Source organism: Bradysia coprophila, unplaced genomic scaffold (genome assembly GCF_014529535.1).
Source record: "Bradysia coprophila strain Holo2 unplaced genomic scaffold, BU_Bcop_v1 contig_358, whole genome shotgun sequence".
Lineage (NCBI taxonomy): Eukaryota > Metazoa > Arthropoda > Insecta > Diptera > Sciaridae > Bradysia > Bradysia coprophila.
Genome location: NW_023503616.1, coordinates 4447865 through 4464987, shown reverse-complemented (window position 1 = coordinate 4464987; position 17123 = coordinate 4447865). Strand labels below are relative to the sequence as shown.

Below are 17123 nucleotides of genomic sequence, written 5' to 3'. Positions count from 1 at the left end.
TGTCTTTAAAAATTTAAATAATTTGTCATTAGTGTAAGGTCTAAGGGTTGAGACACAGCTGTCCTCCCAGTGGAACAGCAAAATGATCTTACGATTTGGTTTCTTTGTGATATTGCAAACGCGATTTTTGTCAGTTGATTGAAATAACTGACTTTGTTATAAATAAATATTAAATATTAAATAATAACTGACCTTTACCCCGCGAGGGAGCATAGGTGGATCATATTTTTTTTTTTATTTTTTGACTATGTTACTTCAACTGAATGATCAGGCTGAGACCGTCAGAGACGATGTCGAGTGCCTACTTCATCATACCGAAGTTCTTAAAAACTATTCTACAATTCACACATATCGAGTGTCAGTAAATTGGCTGTACTCCTAAGCACATTTTGCAGTCGATAGATAAACAAAATTCTTTTATCCATTTTTTATCTGATATGACTTGCCTCTTTCATTTATCAGCACGATATCAATAATGTGAATCATAATTTTCATAAAACTAAAATAGAAACAACGCAAAATGTCGATTTCAATCATCGACACAGTATGGGACATACTAATAAAGAAATGTTTTTGCAGAGCTGTGGCCGCATATTTACGTGCACTTAATCTATCGCCAAACAATGCCGTTGTCCATGGAAATCTGGCGTGCGTTTACTACGAGCAAGGTCTCATTGATCTGGCTATAGACACATATCGTCGTGCTATCGAACTGCAACCCAACTTTCCCGATGCCTATTGTAACTTGGCGAATGCTCTCAAGGAAAAGGGACAGGTAAGAATGTTCATATTACGTTATAATAAACTTAACGAGGTGTCAGCCTAAGAGAAATTTATTATCTCGCGTGCGTGTTGTGATAATTATATAAACTTTCCGTTTTCGTTTTTCACTTTATGAGTTTGTTGTGTCGCATCCGAACGCCATACCATTAATTTTGTTGGAATTTTCTAAAATATTTTAATCCTTTTATCTACTCGGCTGGCACAGTATTGTGTTCGACTATTTGTTTTCATTATGGAAATTGGTTATTTAGTCGGTTGGTGTAGAGGGGAGGTCGAGAGGAATTGGAAAAAATTACAATATTAAAAGGGTCGAGAGGAATTGGAAAAAATTACAATATTAAAAGGGTGGATGGAATTATTTTTTTGCGAAGTATTCTTCACTGACAAGAGTACCATCGAGTTAAATTTTATTCTTGCTTGAAAAAATTACTTTCGAATTCACGCCGTGTCGAACAATGAACTCGGTTCTAAAAACCATTCAATGACTTAATGAGACTTCTTTGTGGAAACCATCACAAAGTTGATGCAATTTGCTTGCAGATTTTTTCAAAATTAAACTCATTCATGCATGGGTGTCTGAATGAAGAGCACCCACAATGTCTTCTTCGAACATGATTAAAGACACTTCGTTTACTCGATGTGATTTATTGATTCTTTCTTTTGAATTGTCGCTGTTACGAAGCTTTTGTTACAATCCACCTTTTCACCATATCCATTCAACATTTTCTACAGTAGCCAATGAACCCTGATTTCATCGAATAAAAAAAAGATTTTCCCAGAAAATGTATATTCAGATGGGATCGATAGGAGACATAAAAGTTTTCTTTAGTGGAAAAAAACCGATACGAAGCTTTTATGTAAATACGCTTGCTACACGCACTGATGAAGTTTAATTCGCATAATTGGTGGTGCAAAATATTTCAGAATTTATGGTTTCTCGTTTTTCGCATCACAATGTTTACGGACGGAATGTAGAGGAGGGTTCTATGTCGAAAATATTATCATTGATTGAAATGGCGCTTGTTCGATTGGTGCCACTGTATAAAAGTGCCATGAATTTAGCTGTAGTCGTATCGTTTCGTATTTTGCATACACAGAATAGATTGATTTGATTTTGATGCTAATATTTACATGACCCACGTAACATGATCATCATTGTCAAGAATGTTTGTTGTAAGAGCGAAAGATTGGTCTATTTATAGTGCTGACGTTTTGCTTGATAAACCTACGGGCTGGGCTATGGTATTAAGAACATGTTTTCTTTACAGGTACAAGAGGCCGAGGACTGTTACAATACAGCCTTACGTTTATGTCCCACTCATGCTGATTCACTGAACAATTTGGCAAACATCAAACGCGAACAGGGCTACATTGAGGAAGCCACCCGATTGTATCTTAAAGCACTGGAAGTGTTTCCCGAGTTTGCTGCGGCTCATTCAAATCTTGCTTCTGTACTTCAACAACAGGGCAAGCTCAATGAAGCGCTTATGCATTACAAAGAGGCCATCCGAATTCAGCCGACATTTGCTGATGCCTACTCAAACATGGGAAATACCCTGAAGGAGATGCAAGACGTATCTGGAGCTCTACAATGCTACACCAGAGCTATTCAAATCAATCCAGCATTCGCTGATGCCCACAGTAATTTGGCCAGCATTCACAAAGATTCTGGAAACATTCCTGAAGCTATCCAGTCGTATCGAACTGCTCTAAAGTTGAAACCAGATTTTCCTGATGCTTACTGCAATTTAGCGCATTGTTTGCAAATTGTGTGTGATTGGACTGACTATGAGTCAAGAATGAAGAAACTGGTGAGCATTGTGGCCGAGCAACTGGAAAAGAATCGTTTACCATCGGTTCACCCTCATCATTCGATGTAAGTGATGCACATATGTCACTTGACTTTATTTGATTTTATCATTTAATTTTGCTTGTTTACAGGTTGTATCCACTATCGCACGATTTTCGTAAAGCAATCGCAGCTAGACATGCAAATTTGTGCCTTGAAAAGATTCACGTACTCCACAAGCCGCCATACAAATTTCCACGTGACTTCAATGGACGATTGAAAATCGGTTACGTGAGCAGTGATTTCGGCAATCATCCGACTTCTCATTTGATGCAAAGCGTTCCTGGAATGCACGATCGTCACAGGGTGGAAATATTTTGCTATGCCCTGAGTGCTGACGATGGAACCACATTCCGTAGTAAAATTGCCAACGAAAGCGAGCACTTCATTGACTTATCCCAGATCCCATGTAATGGCAAGGCAGCTGACAGAATTTATGCCGATGGTATTCATATACTGGTTAATATGAATGGCTACACGAAAGGAGCAAGAAACGAAATATTCGCATTAAGACCAGCTCCCGTGCAGGTTATGTGGTTAGGCTATCCCGGTACGAGTGGAGCCAGCTATATGGATTATATCATTACCGACGCAGTTACGTCCCCATTGGAATTACAAAATCAATACAGCGAAAAATTGGCATACATGCCGTACACATACTTCATCGGCGATCATAAACAAATGTTCCCACATTTGAAGGAGCGTCTAATTGTCAGTGACAAAAGCGGTAACGTTGCAGACAATGTAGCTGTTATCAATGCTACAGATTTATCACCGCTGGTCGAACACACCGACGTCAAAGAGATTCGTGAGGTGATCAATGCTCACAAACCATTGGAAATATCGATGAAAGTTGCTGAACTACCAACGACGACAGCTATCGAGAATATGATAGCATCTGGTCAAGTTCAAACATCGGTTAACGGTGTTGTTGTGCAGAATGGTTTGGCTACGACGCAGACGAATAATAAGGCAGCCACCGGTGAAGAAGTGCCACAAAATATTGTCATTACGACTCGTCAGCAATACGGTCTACCCGACAATGCGGTCGTATTCTGCAACTTCAATCAATTGTACAAAATCGATCCATTAACGTTGCAGTCATGGGTTACAATTCTGAAGAATGTTCCGAATGCAGTTTTATGGTTGCTACGTTTCCCGGCTGTTGGAGAACCGAATTTATTGCAAACAACACACAATTTACGTGAGTATAATTCAATGATTTTATTTCTGGAATGTCTGGGAATTTGACCTGTCCATCGGAGTGTCTGTAAAGTTTTACACATTTTAACAGTCAAATTACACCGAAAATTATTTTCTTTGTTAAGCCTTGTGGACGATCTGATTAAAATTTCAATTTCGTTTGTCACGTAGTTCAGTCTCATAAATTCGGCTTATAAACGTCCAAATGATATTTTGTTAACAGGAGTGTTGTGTATCGATTTTTAGATAACACGTGTTTCGAACGCCTAAATGTAATGGATGAAATTTCATCTCTTTTCTGTTGGATAAAAAGTTCTTTCCACCACCCATCAATTGAACATCAAGTCACGCGTTATTGTATTCGTCTACATGAACGTCTAACTTTACTCACAAAATAAATTGTGTGGTAAAGGTCGTGCATAGATTTCTTGTTATTGTACTCTCAAGTGAATTGGATTAGAAAATCTCGCCGTATCGTTGTTGTTCTAATGTTCCCATCGAGAACTCATAAATAAAACATTTTATCTTCGGAACGAACTTCGTTTCTCCATCGAAAAAATGAAAAAGTGAAAACCATTTTCAACAAGTTTCCATTTGCTCTACTCATTTTTCAAGTGTCGATAAATTTGCGATGAAAATTTTCATTTTATGTACACTTGTTGACACACTAGAATGCAATCGAACTGTGCTAAAAAGAATGAACATGTTATGTTATGAGCATTCGAGATGGTTGTGTATTCGCTTACAATGTTACCCAGTTTAATCTATCTCTATCTACAAAATGCAATCTATAAAATTGGAAAATCATCCAATTGTGTGTTGTTTTGAATTATGTGAATGGCTTTAAATATTGGATTGGTTGACGAGCAACGCCGAATTTGTCGGCAATTTATCTTAAGCGATATCTTCCATCACTTTCATCATTGATTTCGATGGATGAATGGTGAAACATGGAATGTATTTTAACTGTCCCATCAATGTTTGTCTGTCAGACTTTCACATTTCTCATACAGAATTAGAAATCTTTTGTCATTAGGGTGAACTCTTAATCGTAAATGCATTGATTGATTAGTGTCTTAGCATTGACAATGTTATTGATTAAGATATTTTTATTTACTTGCAAACAGGTCTTCCCGAGGGTCAAATTATATTCTCCAATGTGGCTGCCAAAGAGGAACATGTACGCCGAGGTCAATTAGCCGATGTTTGCTTAGATACACCATTGTGTAACGGTCATACGACGTCAATGGATGTGTTGTGGACGGGAACACCAGTGGTTACTCTACCAGGAGAAACTTTAGCTTCACGGTAATTACTTCACTGCTTATTTCACGAATGGAAATCAAAAATTTAGGAAAAATAAAATTTAATTTCAGCGTTGCTGCGTCTCAATTGGCAACACTCGGTTGTCCAGAACTGATTGCACGTACCCGTCAAGAGTACGAACAAATTGCGATCCGTTTGGGTACAGATCGCGAATATTTGAAGGGAATGCGCGCGAAAGTGTGGAAAGCGAGAGTCGATAGTCCGTTATTCGATTGTAAGCAGTATGCAAATGGATTGGAGATGTTATATTCGAAAATGTGGAACAGACATTCTCAGAATCACGGTCCTGATCACATAGCAGCTCTCGAAAAATAAGCGAGAAAATTATGGCGACAGAATTAAAAGTTTTTCTTTCGTTTTTTTCTTCTTCATTTCTCTTTACTTTTTCTTTGTAATTTATTATAGTGTTGAAATGAGAAAAATCTAAGTTGAGAGAAGACTGTCGATGCGATAGTTGTAGAAACATTTTTGTTTAGTTATAGACATTCAGAGTTCTCTATCATCTCCTTTTTGTAAATATTTTCTTTTGCTCATTTTTTGTGTGTATGTGTAAGTCACCTGATTTGGTGTGATTTAAGATCTTTTTTTTTTGCTTCAACATTTTGCATTATTTTCAAAGGGAAATTATGTTACAGCTCATTGTAATTCGTATTCATTTCCTTCACATTATGTTAGTTAATTTCTCCATTTTTTTTTGATGTGTTTGAAAATAATTGATACCATCGACATCTCTCCCGCGCAAATATTAATAAAATATCTTTTTTCGTGTAAATAAATTATATTTTACGATTAATTTCATGTGCTTCACATAAATATATGTTATTTCAAAATACAAATCAATAAAAATGTTTATTTTCATTCGGTTCCAAATTGATGGTGCAAAGACTGGTAAGTTAATTGTTCACTGTGACTCCTGTTTTCGATAGAGATTTCTAGTATTCGCTTCGAGTGGTTAATCACTATTATTTAGAAGTAATTACCCCTGTCGATTCGCACAGATTAGGGGTCTCATCTGCTTTCAAATCTAGCATTTCGTTTACTGAAAGATATTTATTTGAAGAATTTCGAAACAGAAAATTGCATGTCGAAAACGAAATCGAGCTATTTCATGAGTGCAAGAGTACCACTAAATTCACTGCCATTTCGAGTGAAAATCAATCCCATAATTCATCGAGATAATTTTTGGATTTCCCTTCTCTGTTGCATTCCTTTGCGATCGGACTTTTTGAAATACTAAACAAATGGCCAGATGAATCAGTTAAAAGTGTCTCGTTTGTCTAATAGTAGATTACATCCTCGTTTGGGCATTTATATTTTGAAGAATGGGATTTCTCGAGAGGCAGATAGACATATAATATCCCTTTGAACTAAAAAAATTCCTTTACCTCAAATTCGTTGCAAATTCTAAAACAAAATTCTTTAAATCTTAAGAAAATCACAGAAAAATATTCGAAAATTGAAGAAAAATCCTCGAAAATGCTTGAAAATCCTTTGAAGTTGATAAAAAAAAATCCTTTCGAATCTGGAAAATCTTTATAAATCCGTTGATGGTTTTCTAAAAGATTTTCACTCAAAATACTCGATTTTAGCCTCAAATTTAGAACGTCCAAGCAACTATACGTAAGGTATTGCACCTCCTGAGAAAGAAAAATTACTTCATTGACCCTCACTCTTGGGAAAATACAAAGTTCCAAACAAGGACGCAATCTACTACTCAAGAAGTCCAACGGATATGAAAATTACTGTGCCTTACCGCCATATGGTTCCGAAGATATTGTCGAAAAACTGAAATATCTCAAGAGAATACGCCGAATAATGCTAATTTCCCTAAAATTTATGTCGGATTCGAAATTCATAATTTTTCACTACCTTTCAGGGGAAAAAAAAAGTTCAGTAGTTTCTAACTTATCGGGGATATGCCCTTCTTCATAAATATTGCCCTCGATTGTTTGAGGAAAGCTGACTACTCGAAAGTAATACCAGAGCGCAATAAGAAGTGAAAAAATGAAAAAGAAAAAGCTTGAACTTTTCACTCGTTGCTATACCACAATAATCAAAAGAACATTTTCTTTTCAGATGTATCAGAATTTTTGTAGTGATATATTACTCGCTGAACTCGCAATTACATTTATTCCACTTCTATCTTAACACTAGCACCCATTTCCATACTCTCCGTAACGTAACGTTCGTCTTGAACAAGCAGTAATGTTCGTTTATTTATATACGATTTCGAATAGAAAAATTGGCGCTTAGATTCCGTTTGCCAGTGGCGCTGGAAACCTTATTCCGCCCCTGCCCATGGAATGTGCGAGTTAAATTTTTTACCTCATTTTGTTGTCGCAAGTATTTAGCCTCCATTGTCGATAAAAATCCGTAAGTCCCACTCGATACGTTTAATATACTCTGATCTTGTAACAACGATTCTAGATTTCATCAGGATATGTCGGTCATTTCTAATTGATGCATATAGATCTCGTGTGAAACCTATCTTTGAAATTTGGACCAACCTACTAGCTACGCCAATCACAGACTTATTAATATAATCTGCCTTTCCGGGATATGGTAAACCAGAATATTGAAAAAACAGTAATAGAAGATGTGATTTGATGTCAGCTGCACGAGAGCAGAATATTAGTTTACGTAATTTAATGCTAGAATTGATTTGATACAATGGAATGATTGTTACCTCACCTCGGTAATTATATAATCTGAGAATATGTTTGATTCCCAATAATTACTAGGGAAATCTGGCGGAATGGTGGTCTGGTCACTTAAAAGATTAGGGTAATTGCGATCACTTAGAACACAACCGAATCAACGTCTCCCCAGATTCTACTACATAGTTTTTGAGATACCGCATGACAATGTGGATCTGTTACTTCTAATTTGTTAAAAATGTTGTCTTGCTCAACTCAAAATCTCGTTTTATTATTTCGTATGGAATAATAACTCAAAATCTCGTACTTCATTCGTTATATCATTTTGCCATAATGACACCACATTAACCACGGGTTAACTCCGATCATAATGCGCTAAAAATTTGAATTAAAAATTCGAGAACGTTAAACATTCGACATTACAGTATTGTATTACATGAGCAAATATACAAAAACGTTATCTTCATATATACCAATCAGCTGTATGTGTTCAGAATCAGCGGATAACGTTATCAGTAGATTATTTTAATTTTTTTAGAATCATTTATCTTACCATCTTTTCGTTCAGTAACATCACACAGTTGTATGTCTTTAATCAGCATTCTACGGTGAATTAAGAATTAAACAAAATAAATATGAGTTTAGTAGGAAAACTTGCTGTGATTTCGGGTAAAGGCCTTGATTTACATGCTAGTAATTGAAGCGTTCGTTAATTGTTGTTGATCCCAACTACAGGAGCTGGAAGTGGAATAGGAAGGGCAACTTGTAACATTTTCGTTCGTGAAGGTGCCACGATAATTGCTGTTGATAGAAATGGTGCATCCGCTGCGGCAACGATTAAATCTTTAGATAGTAATTGTAGGTCCATCTCATTCACCATCAACACTTGAATAAAGTCTAGCAAAAATTCCAGCCCACATGTCTATCGAAATGGATGTATCGTCGTCAGACAGTGTTCAGACAGCTCTCAACGAAATGATATCCAAATACAAGAAACCTCCATCGATAGTAGTTAATTCAGCTGGAATAACGAAAGATAATTTCTTATTGAAAATGAGCGAGCAAGATTTTGACGATGTCATCAGTGTTAATCTGAAGGTAAAAGTTGATGTACTCGATAATAGATCATTATTTATATCTAGAGTACATTACCCTAGGGTACGTTTTTGGTCATGAAAAGTTTCGCCCAAGCGATGATTGATCATAATGTTGGTGCAGGCTCAATCGTTAATTTAGCTAGTATCGTTGGCAAGACAGGCAATATTGGTCAGTCGAACTATGCTAGCAGTAAAGCGGGAGTGGAAAGCATGACCCGAGTTGCATCGAAAGAATTTGGTAAATTTAATATTCGAGTGAACGCGATCCTGCCTGGATTTATAAAGTCTCCGATGACCGATAAAATTCCAGACAACATAAAAGAAAAGTTTGTTCAACTTACTGCCATGAAACGATTTGGGCAACCAGAAGGTAAAAGTCACAAAATTTTGCCATTCAAAGCTCTGAAATATGGTTCGCTATTTGTGAGCGCCGTTCTCAAGGTCGAACTACCCGTTTAAAAACGTAATTTTTTATATACTTCCAGAGGTCGCAGAAGTTATTTCATTCCTTGCTTCTGATCGCAGTTCTTTTGTAAATGGAACTTCGATTGAAGTGACTGGTGGATAAGACAGCTGTAAACTCTTAAGCACAGTGTGTCACAAAGCAAAAGTGCCAGCATTTATACTGTTCAATAAAATATTTTTATTTTTTCACATGTTTCTCTTAATTTTCTCCAACAACAATTCCATTCTACCGCCCATCACCGGCTGTCCTTTACGATTTTTCTTCGTGAGAATTTTCACTTTTCTCAGTTTTTCCTTCTTCTTCAGCAGCAGTTTTTCCTCCTTTTTGGCTTTGCGCTCATCTTTTTCTCGAATTCGTTGCAATCGCTTCTCTTCAAAATACTTGAACTGTGGATTCTTTTGGTGAGGTTTGACTGGTTTGTTTTTCGATTTCCCTTTTTTGATTGAAGTCACTGTCTGTTTGTGTGTTTTTTGTTGTTTTGAAGGCATTACAGCCTTTTCGTTCGTTTTTCCCATTTTATGTATAGTTCGGTTTAAATTTTACCTTCAGGACCAACGGGACCAACTCATTCCAAAATCAAGTTCACCACTAGTTTGTTGTTTATGTTGTGACTGGAGAGTGCACATGTAAGTGATAGTCGTGACAGTTTCGATTTCGTACACAACTGTCACAAAAACGTTGATGACAACGTCCAGCGTCATCTAGTGATTTGTACACTCACTGACAATGACAAGACGATAGATACAAAAATATCAGCGCGTAGAAAGAGAAAAACACGAGGATTTTTTTAAATTATTAAATGAATCGATTGAGAAGCAATAAAAATACTAAAACGATCGATTCAATACATCAGCTCACATAATTTCTAGTGATTTCAGTTGGTTTCGTGACGAAACTTTCGTCAGAATCTTTCCAAAAAATAAAACGAAATGAGTTAACTGTAGTACTCTATTTGGCAACTGTCGACTAGGATTGTCGTACATTGTGAACGCTATCTCGTATGTTGAAAACGTTCTTCTTGAAATAAACCAGTTATTACCGATAACACGAGTGGTTTAGATCAACGAAAGTATAAACCAGGTATGGTCTGCTCATACAAACCGGAGGACATGGCGATTTCATATAAAAAAACTCACCTCTCATGAGAAGTGAGTTTTTTTTAATATGAAATCGCTATGTCCTCCGCTTCATACAAAGTTTGACATTCGACCATACCTTGTGTTGACGTTCATTGGTTTAGATCGATTGCGACAAGGATCACTTTTGCTTGAAGTGCGTTGCTCAAGGTCTTAGAACACCACTTGTAGACTTAGTATTGGAGTAGGACTGTTATCTTGTTACGACTATTGAGAACCGACCATTTCTGCTTTCCTTAGTGGATTTCCATAAAAAAAACATTTGTTTTAGTGTCTACAATGTTTCAATATATTTTTTCATTTTTTTTCCTCAAATTTGTGCAGCTAAAATTTGTCACAATAATTAAATTTGACCAAAAATGTCTTAAGTGAAATTCAAGATGACAGTCACAGGAAATTAGAATGAAAAAATTAATTTTTAATTTCAATTCAAAAACCCATTTTTCACACCACTACATTCGTTTCAACATCTTGCGTCTCGTAATCTTCATTGAATTTTGTTTCTGCCTTCATTCCAATTAAAAACTGTCTTATCACTGAAACTACATTAATTTCAAACAGTTATGTGATATGGAGGTCTTAGCATTCCCACAAAAAGAAGATACTCAATCCATGCAACAAATGTGAATAGAAAGAAAAATTAAATCCGAGTGAGTGTACCAAAAATAGATATTTTTTGAAGAATAAAATGCTTATAACAATTTAATGCACAAATAAATATTCAACTGTTTTTTTGACTGGAATCCTTACAAACTACTCTCTTGCTTATCCTTTATATCCGTCTCTTGTTTATATAAAAAGATCACTAAGCTTATTAAGTTTTTTTTTCTGAAACATTTTACAATAATTTTTTATGAATAAAATGCACGAGCCCCCATTATGAATCTGTTTTAAATATTTATTTTTTAATATGGTTTCTTCTTGTTGTTGTTGCCACTGAATAAATATTTTATTTCTATTTTCATTTTAAAACTAATATTCATCTACATTCTAAAAAACATTACTTTTTATCATCAGAATAATAATAAAATATTTACACTTCTAAATGTTGTGATGCCAATTGGCTAGAATGTTGTTTCTTTACGCTTTCTAATAAAAAGCCCGATGATCTCGCAGATTTCTCTGTTTAATTTAAATTCAAAGCACATTTCTCAAAATTTGCGGAATCTAACCAAATTTAAAAAAAAAATTTTTTTTTAAGTAACACCTTTTTCAATTTTAGGCCGGTTCTGTGGTCCGTCGAACAAAAATTTGAATAATAATGTTAGAAAATTTGCATTGACTGAACTGGGAATTATTTCCATTTTCTTAACAGCGCACAGTTACGGAAAAACAGCAGGGAGTTGAAAATAACATCAAACAACTTCGTGTTTGCTAACGTATAAAAGTTAAATTAAAATTGTATTAAGTCAATTGGAGACTTCGTTCTAAGACTCGTTCCACACCATACGAGTGTTATCTACAATACATTGTAATTTCCATACGATTTCACACATAGAATATGTCAAATAAATATTGGAAAACATAGAACTATTGTAAACATTGTGTAGACGAATGTGGCACGGGCATAAGCCGCACTGTATTTAACACCAGGAGAACTCGCACCAAAATTTACGCATATCCAGACTCCACTCCGTAGTACTAATCAATCGAAACGATTCTCCCGAATTAAATTTTCTCCCGAATTAAATTAAATTGTTTTGGCACTATAGTTCGTAGTACGAACCTCGTACAGTGTTTGTAGAGAAAAAACGTACGCAACGAACGTTATTGCTTGCTGAGGGATTTCGTTTTCATGTGAAAACCCTAAGAAAATGCCAATCAACAATCCTGAACCAAGAAATAATTTTTGGAATAATATTTTAACGAAACGAAACTACAATGTGCGACATCAAACATAAGTCACTTTCGCTACATAAAAATACAGTCAATTATAATGTTGAACTAAGGTAAGAAAGAAACATAATTACAAAACAATAAATAAAACTATTACTAACAGTAGCAGAATTGATAGGACAATAATGGCCATCCATTGACGATTATCTGAAAAAAGAAAATGATTTTGTTTTAGGTTTGCCAAATCAATATTTGTATGACGATCGAATAAAGCATTGCTTAGAACGAGTGGCAATTATTTGTATATTTCGTCAAAAAAAAATCGTTGAAATTCTAGAAAAAAATGAAAATGATTTGAAATGTTAAAGCCTGGGATTTTCAAACGATTTTATTTTTCAATTCTCGAGGATCTTCTTTTGTTTTGATTTTTTGAGCCTTTTTTGAATTTAAACGATTTTTCAGATTTTCTATGAATTTGAGGATTTTCTTCCGTACAATTTTAAAGAATTTTCTTTTGACTGACGAAGAATTTTCTATAGAAATATATGAAGACCCCTCGCCTTAACGTGACGTTGATGTGTGTCGAGCGATAGTTGTGCTTTTATCTCACAAAAATTGAAAAATGAACAAAATGATTTGAGGGATTTTTTTGAATTTCGACTGACCGAAATCGGCGCTATTTATTTCGGGAATATTTTATATATGCATAGTTAGGCCTTGGTGCCTAGGCTCCAAAACCAGTCTCAGATATTTTTGATCTTCCATGCCTGGCTGGTTTTAAGTGGCCAAAAGTCGAAAAATTGGGTTTCGTAGAAATGAAATCCTTTCCGTAAGGTGGCGAGGACACGGGCGTGTATGGGTTCGTTGGAAAGCTGAGGTCAAGTACTACTGGGGCAAATATTACCTTTATAAAATTTTATGATAAACAGCAGAAAATATGACTTCCGTAAAATTTCTCAAAATCAAAGTAACCGCGGTGAACTTTGATGAGTGCTGTGACCTCACTAATGCAATTATTTGATTAAATTTTTACTTATTATGAATGTGGAGGACCTCAGCTTTACAGCGATACGCATATTTAGTAATTTGGCGGAGTAATCACATGTTAAACTATGAAATATGGGTATCGGTGTAAAGCTGAGGTCCTCCACATTCATAATAAGTAATAATTTAATCAAATATTTGCATTAGTGAGGTCACAGCTCTCATCAAAGTTCATCGGGGTTCCATCGATTCTGAGAAATTATCCGGATGTCATATTTTCTGCCGTTTACCACCAAATTTTTAGAAGTTAATAGTTTGATTTTTCCTACTAAGTGTCTCAGAAGTTGACAAATCGCGAAGTGATCTGTTACTCGTACCTCTTCCGTTACTTTTTTGAAAACTCACCATTGTTCATATGTAAAACTTTTGCCACTTTCTTCATTGTCGAATCAATTTTCGATTCGGTGCTCTCCAATTCATTACCAAAATCGTCTAGCATTCTAATGACAAAATATTGCGGTTAAGAAATAAATAATTTCGAATCTTTGAACCAAAGCAACACTTACACAGCCTGTTCATCTAATTCAATTCCAATTTGACGCGACACCGTCTTCAATGTCCCTATCGAATCACTTATAACGTCCAACTGCTCATCCTGACCTTGCAGCATTCGCTGTTGCACCGACACACTTTCGCCGATAAACCGATGCGACGGACTATCTAATGTGGAATAGTGTCCGGGACTGTCAATAGCATTCTCCAATTTTGAATATTTCGTTCCACTATGTCTGGACGCCATCGTTCCCAATGTAGATGCTAAACCAGACGAATTATTGTTAAGCGTTTGATTGTTGTTACTTTCGTTGTTCACAGTTTCCAATAATGGTTGTCGGGCAGTTATATCTCTGTCTCGATTTCGATTCAAGCTCATCTTTTCCTTCATCGATTTGACTTCATCGCGCGTTGCATCGATGAAACATCGCCGGCTAATTAATTCCTTTTTGTCGATTTTGAATTTATTCGGATTTTTCTCTACAATAGGTGCTGGGTGGTTAAGGACAATTTATGGTACCATAAGAAAATGAAATAAATTGAAACGGAATAATCTAAGTCACGCTAAATACACAGTACGACATATGGTGCGATTGCAACATATGAAAAAAAAAATCAATTGAAAATTGAAAAGGATATTGATTGTGTCTTCAAGGTCCTCTAAATCCCATTCAATGCTTCTCAGTGAATTCCTCAACTCAGTTGTAGTCCATTCAGATTCCGCTACAGTCGTATCACCAATTTCACGCCACCGTAAGTATAGTCCCCGTGTCTTATTCAAAGCCTTAAATACCTCGCTAAATTGAAAGAAGAAAATCAATTCACAAAACAACGTCCAATTAGAATAAAATTTCAAAATCAATTTTCGTTAAGGACATAGGAATTTATCGTACAAACTCCACTTTCGTCGAATCTCGTACTTACTCTTTCACTACAAAAAAAGGATCTTCTAAAGACATGTCACTGAATGGATAAACTTGTTGTCGAATATTTCATTGGAACGGTAAACGGAATTAGCAAAAAAAATGCAAATCTTTTCAATGGAAACTCGAATTATTGCCGCGACAAAAATTACAAGCACAAAAATTCCAAGTCTATTGGCACAGAAATTTACAAAACAAACATTTTTTCCGCTGTGTCAATGATGATAATGTCTATTAAGTTCAACCATTTTTGTACATTGATCGATATTCGGAGGATGTGTAGGAAGGGAAAAAACATACCAATTTTCCGTCCCTTATTTTTGATGGAGTTTCCATATGGGGAAAATGTGTGAAAAGCAGGAGTTGTCTCTGTCGTTTGTTTTGATTTTGGTGTTTTGAACAGTCTGACGTTTCTGCTGTCATTTTTTTCTTTGGCTAATATTGTAATAGAATGTAGCGAGGCGTTTGCCTAGGTCAATCTTATCAGTGCAATTTGAATGTTCTTTAGGTTCAAAGGACTATGTTTGATTGTATGGAATTAAGCAGTGTTATAGGGAATGAAGGATATGAGTTGGGGCTAATAAGATTGATATGCCGTTTGTGGATATGACGTATATGGAAAAAAAACCGAAAGGAGTCGAAATTATCAAGACTTTGAGGTCACGCAAATACAGATACGCGGATACACAACGGTAAAATTACAATCTAAATAAATGGCGATTTGAGGGACCGGTCCCAGCCTTGGAAATTGTGGAGTCAAGTTCGAAGATGGGTACCGATGGGGCGTGGGGTAAAAGGTGAACTCGCACCAGATTTTTCGATACCAAACTTTTGTAAAAGGAGTCATTAAGTCGATGACATAGCTAAAAATCATTTGTAGCAATAAACTTGCGTGTGCGAGTTCTCCTTTTATATACTTTACCAGTACCATGTGCCAGATTCCTCGATACCTTTTCGGATTATTGCGACGGTAGCAGGTTGATTCCCGAAATTCCCTCATCTTCCGAGCTCTACAATTTAAAAATATTCAAGAATTTTTGGGGCTTTTTTGGGTTTCTTCTCCACTTTTACAGTTATTGAGGTGGTAACATGCTGGCTCCCAAAATTCCAGCACTCCACATGATCGTCTCTCTCGAAGAAGGCTATTTTTATTCAAAACATTCAATAGTGTAACCAAAAATATTTACTGTTAGAACAATTTATTTTATAATTTTAAAAAAATCAATTATTCTTTCTTTACGCATATGGCGGAAATCTTGTCCTCCAATTCAGCAATTTTCTTTTCCATTTCCGAAAATGATTCTACTTTCGCAAACAATGTTTCAGTTTTTTCTTTATAACTTTTTTCTTTAGCTTCCAAAACACTATTTGTTACTAATAGTTTTTCACAGAACGACTTTATCTTAGCGTTTTTCTCGTCCGCTAATTCCTTTGACTTTAACATATCAATAATAACACTAGCACAACATGAGTGGCAATCAACAAATGCTTTGAGCGTGATCATGGCATCGACCAAGGTATCATTGGCACTCGAATCCACGTGCGTTTTAAGCGAACCTACCGCTTCCAGTACATCGTCGAACTTAGGTACAATAATCTTAAATTCGATGGAGGCCTTATTTTCCATTTTATAATGCAACACACCATATTCGTCTAGCAACGTTTCTCCGAAATATGTTAAACACTGGTACCGTGGATGAATTCCTGTTTCTGAGTACAGAGATTCCTTTATTGATTTGACAGTACTGCCCAGCTCAACCTTTAGTTTGATATCGCACGTTGATGTGTTTATAGTTAACTCCATCCTAAAAACGAAAGCGAAACACTTTTGAAAGCAGAGCATATTTTTGGGAAATTGAATTCTGGAAAATTTTGGAAAATATTAGCAAATTCTAGCAAATTTTGGCAAATTTTAGGAAATATGGAAAATTCAATTTCCCAAAAATAGGTCCTGTTTGAAAGGATTTGGGAAAAAAATGCTCGAATGATTCAGTAAAATTTCAATGAAATTCCTCTGACATTTTTACTAATACACTGGAAAATGCTCACCTAACTTGGTACTTGACAATCGGTTGTACACAAAATTTTCTTTACTTATGAAAGTAGTAAAGCAAATAGAAAATTAGCAAATAAATAATTTTTTTTAGATTATATTGTTTTCGACGAATCTGATATAATGTCAATGAACTGTCAAATTAGCGAGTACATAAATTAAATGGAAGATCACAGCCGAGTAAAGTAAACCAGGCAGGATCACACAAATACATTCAAAGGAGGTACCTAAATCCTGTTAAAGTCGTTTACGCATTCG

General features: G+C 35.6%; 4 protein-coding genes across 6 annotated transcripts in view; 2 read left to right on the top strand and 2 right to left on the bottom strand.

Annotated features, from left to right (window-relative positions):
* LOC119081358 (UDP-N-acetylglucosamine--peptide N-acetylglucosaminyltransferase 110 kDa subunit) overlaps positions 1 to 6008 on the top strand; it is a 37092-nt gene extending 31084 nt beyond the window's left edge. For both annotated transcript variants that reach the window (XM_037190208.1, XM_037190209.1), the window contains 5 exons: positions 580 to 775; positions 2052 to 2659; positions 2725 to 3836; positions 4963 to 5143; positions 5212 to 6008. In XM_037190208.1, coding sequence (XP_037046103.1) covers positions 580 to 775; positions 2052 to 2659; positions 2725 to 3836; positions 4963 to 5143; positions 5212 to 5476 — 2362 coding nt within the window. In that variant the 3' untranslated portion in view covers positions 5477 to 6008. The remainder of the gene's footprint in view (positions 1 to 579; positions 776 to 2051; positions 2660 to 2724; positions 3837 to 4962; positions 5144 to 5211) is intronic.
* Positions 6009 to 8297: 2289 nt separating this feature from the next.
* On the top strand, positions 8298 to 9569 carry LOC119081357 (estradiol 17-beta-dehydrogenase 8-like). The gene is made up of 5 exons (XM_037190207.1): positions 8298 to 8487; positions 8554 to 8676; positions 8732 to 8916; positions 8976 to 9285; positions 9401 to 9569. Exons 1-5 carry the CDS (start codon positions 8454 to 8456, stop codon positions 9481 to 9483), a joined length of 735 nt encoding a protein of 244 aa, XP_037046102.1. The 5' UTR covers positions 8298 to 8453; the 3' UTR covers positions 9484 to 9569.
* A 1454-nt stretch (positions 9570 to 11023) lies between these two features.
* On the bottom strand, positions 11024 to 15240 carry LOC119081356 (syntaxin-6). Of its 2 annotated transcripts, none has more exons than XM_037190206.1 (5): positions 15113 to 15240; positions 14529 to 14686; positions 13904 to 14378; positions 13743 to 13837; positions 11024 to 12560 (listed from the first exon to the last, which is right to left on the bottom strand). In XM_037190206.1, exons 3-5 carry the CDS (start codon positions 14278 to 14280, stop codon positions 12484 to 12486), a joined length of 549 nt encoding a protein of 182 aa, XP_037046101.1. In that variant the 5' UTR covers positions 14281 to 14378; positions 14529 to 14686; positions 15113 to 15240; the 3' UTR covers positions 11024 to 12483. The 2 variants fall into 2 exon arrangements, with proteins under 2 accessions (XP_037046101.1, XP_037046100.1); XM_037190205.1 differs by lacking the exon at positions 15113 to 15240 and adding an exon at positions 14814 to 15086.
* A 770-nt stretch (positions 15241 to 16010) lies between these two features.
* LOC119081355 lies at positions 16011 to 17060 on the bottom strand. The gene is made up of 2 exons (XM_037190204.1): positions 16862 to 17060; positions 16011 to 16617 (listed from the first exon to the last, which is right to left on the bottom strand). The coding sequence occupies exon 2, from the start codon at positions 16614 to 16616 to the stop codon at positions 16038 to 16040; it is 579 nt and encodes a 192-aa protein (XP_037046099.1). The 5' UTR covers position 16617; positions 16862 to 17060; the 3' UTR covers positions 16011 to 16037.
* Between the last annotated feature and the right edge of the window lie 63 nt (positions 17061 to 17123).

Excerpts from the sequence above, each read along its gene's own strand:
- LOC119081357 (XM_037190207.1), top strand. The coding sequence starts at position 8,454 with ATGAGTTTAGTAGGAAAACTTGCTGTGATTTCGG. Across the intron at positions 8,917-8,975 it reads TCATCAGTGTTAATCTGAAG|GGTACGTTTTTGGTCATGAA; the intron begins GTAAAAGTTGAT and ends ACATTACCCTAG. Across the intron at positions 9,286-9,400 it reads ACGATTTGGGCAACCAGAAG|AGGTCGCAGAAGTTATTTCA; the intron begins GTAAAAGTCACA and ends ATATACTTCCAG.
- LOC119081356 (XM_037190205.1), bottom strand. The coding sequence starts at position 14,848 with ATGTCTTTAGAAGATCCTTTTTTTGTAGTGAAAGA. Across the intron at positions 14,379-14,528 it reads GGACCTTGAAGACACAATCA|CTATTGTAGAGAAAAATCCG; the intron begins ATATCCTTTTCA and ends ACCACCCAGCAC. Across the intron at positions 13,838-13,903 it reads GAATTAGATGAACAGGCTGT|AATGCTAGACGATTTTGGTA; the intron begins GTAAGTGTTGCT and ends TTTTGTCATTAG.
- LOC119081355 (XM_037190204.1), bottom strand. The coding sequence starts at position 16,616 with ATGGAGTTAACTATAAACACATCAACGTGCGATATCAAACTAAAGGTT.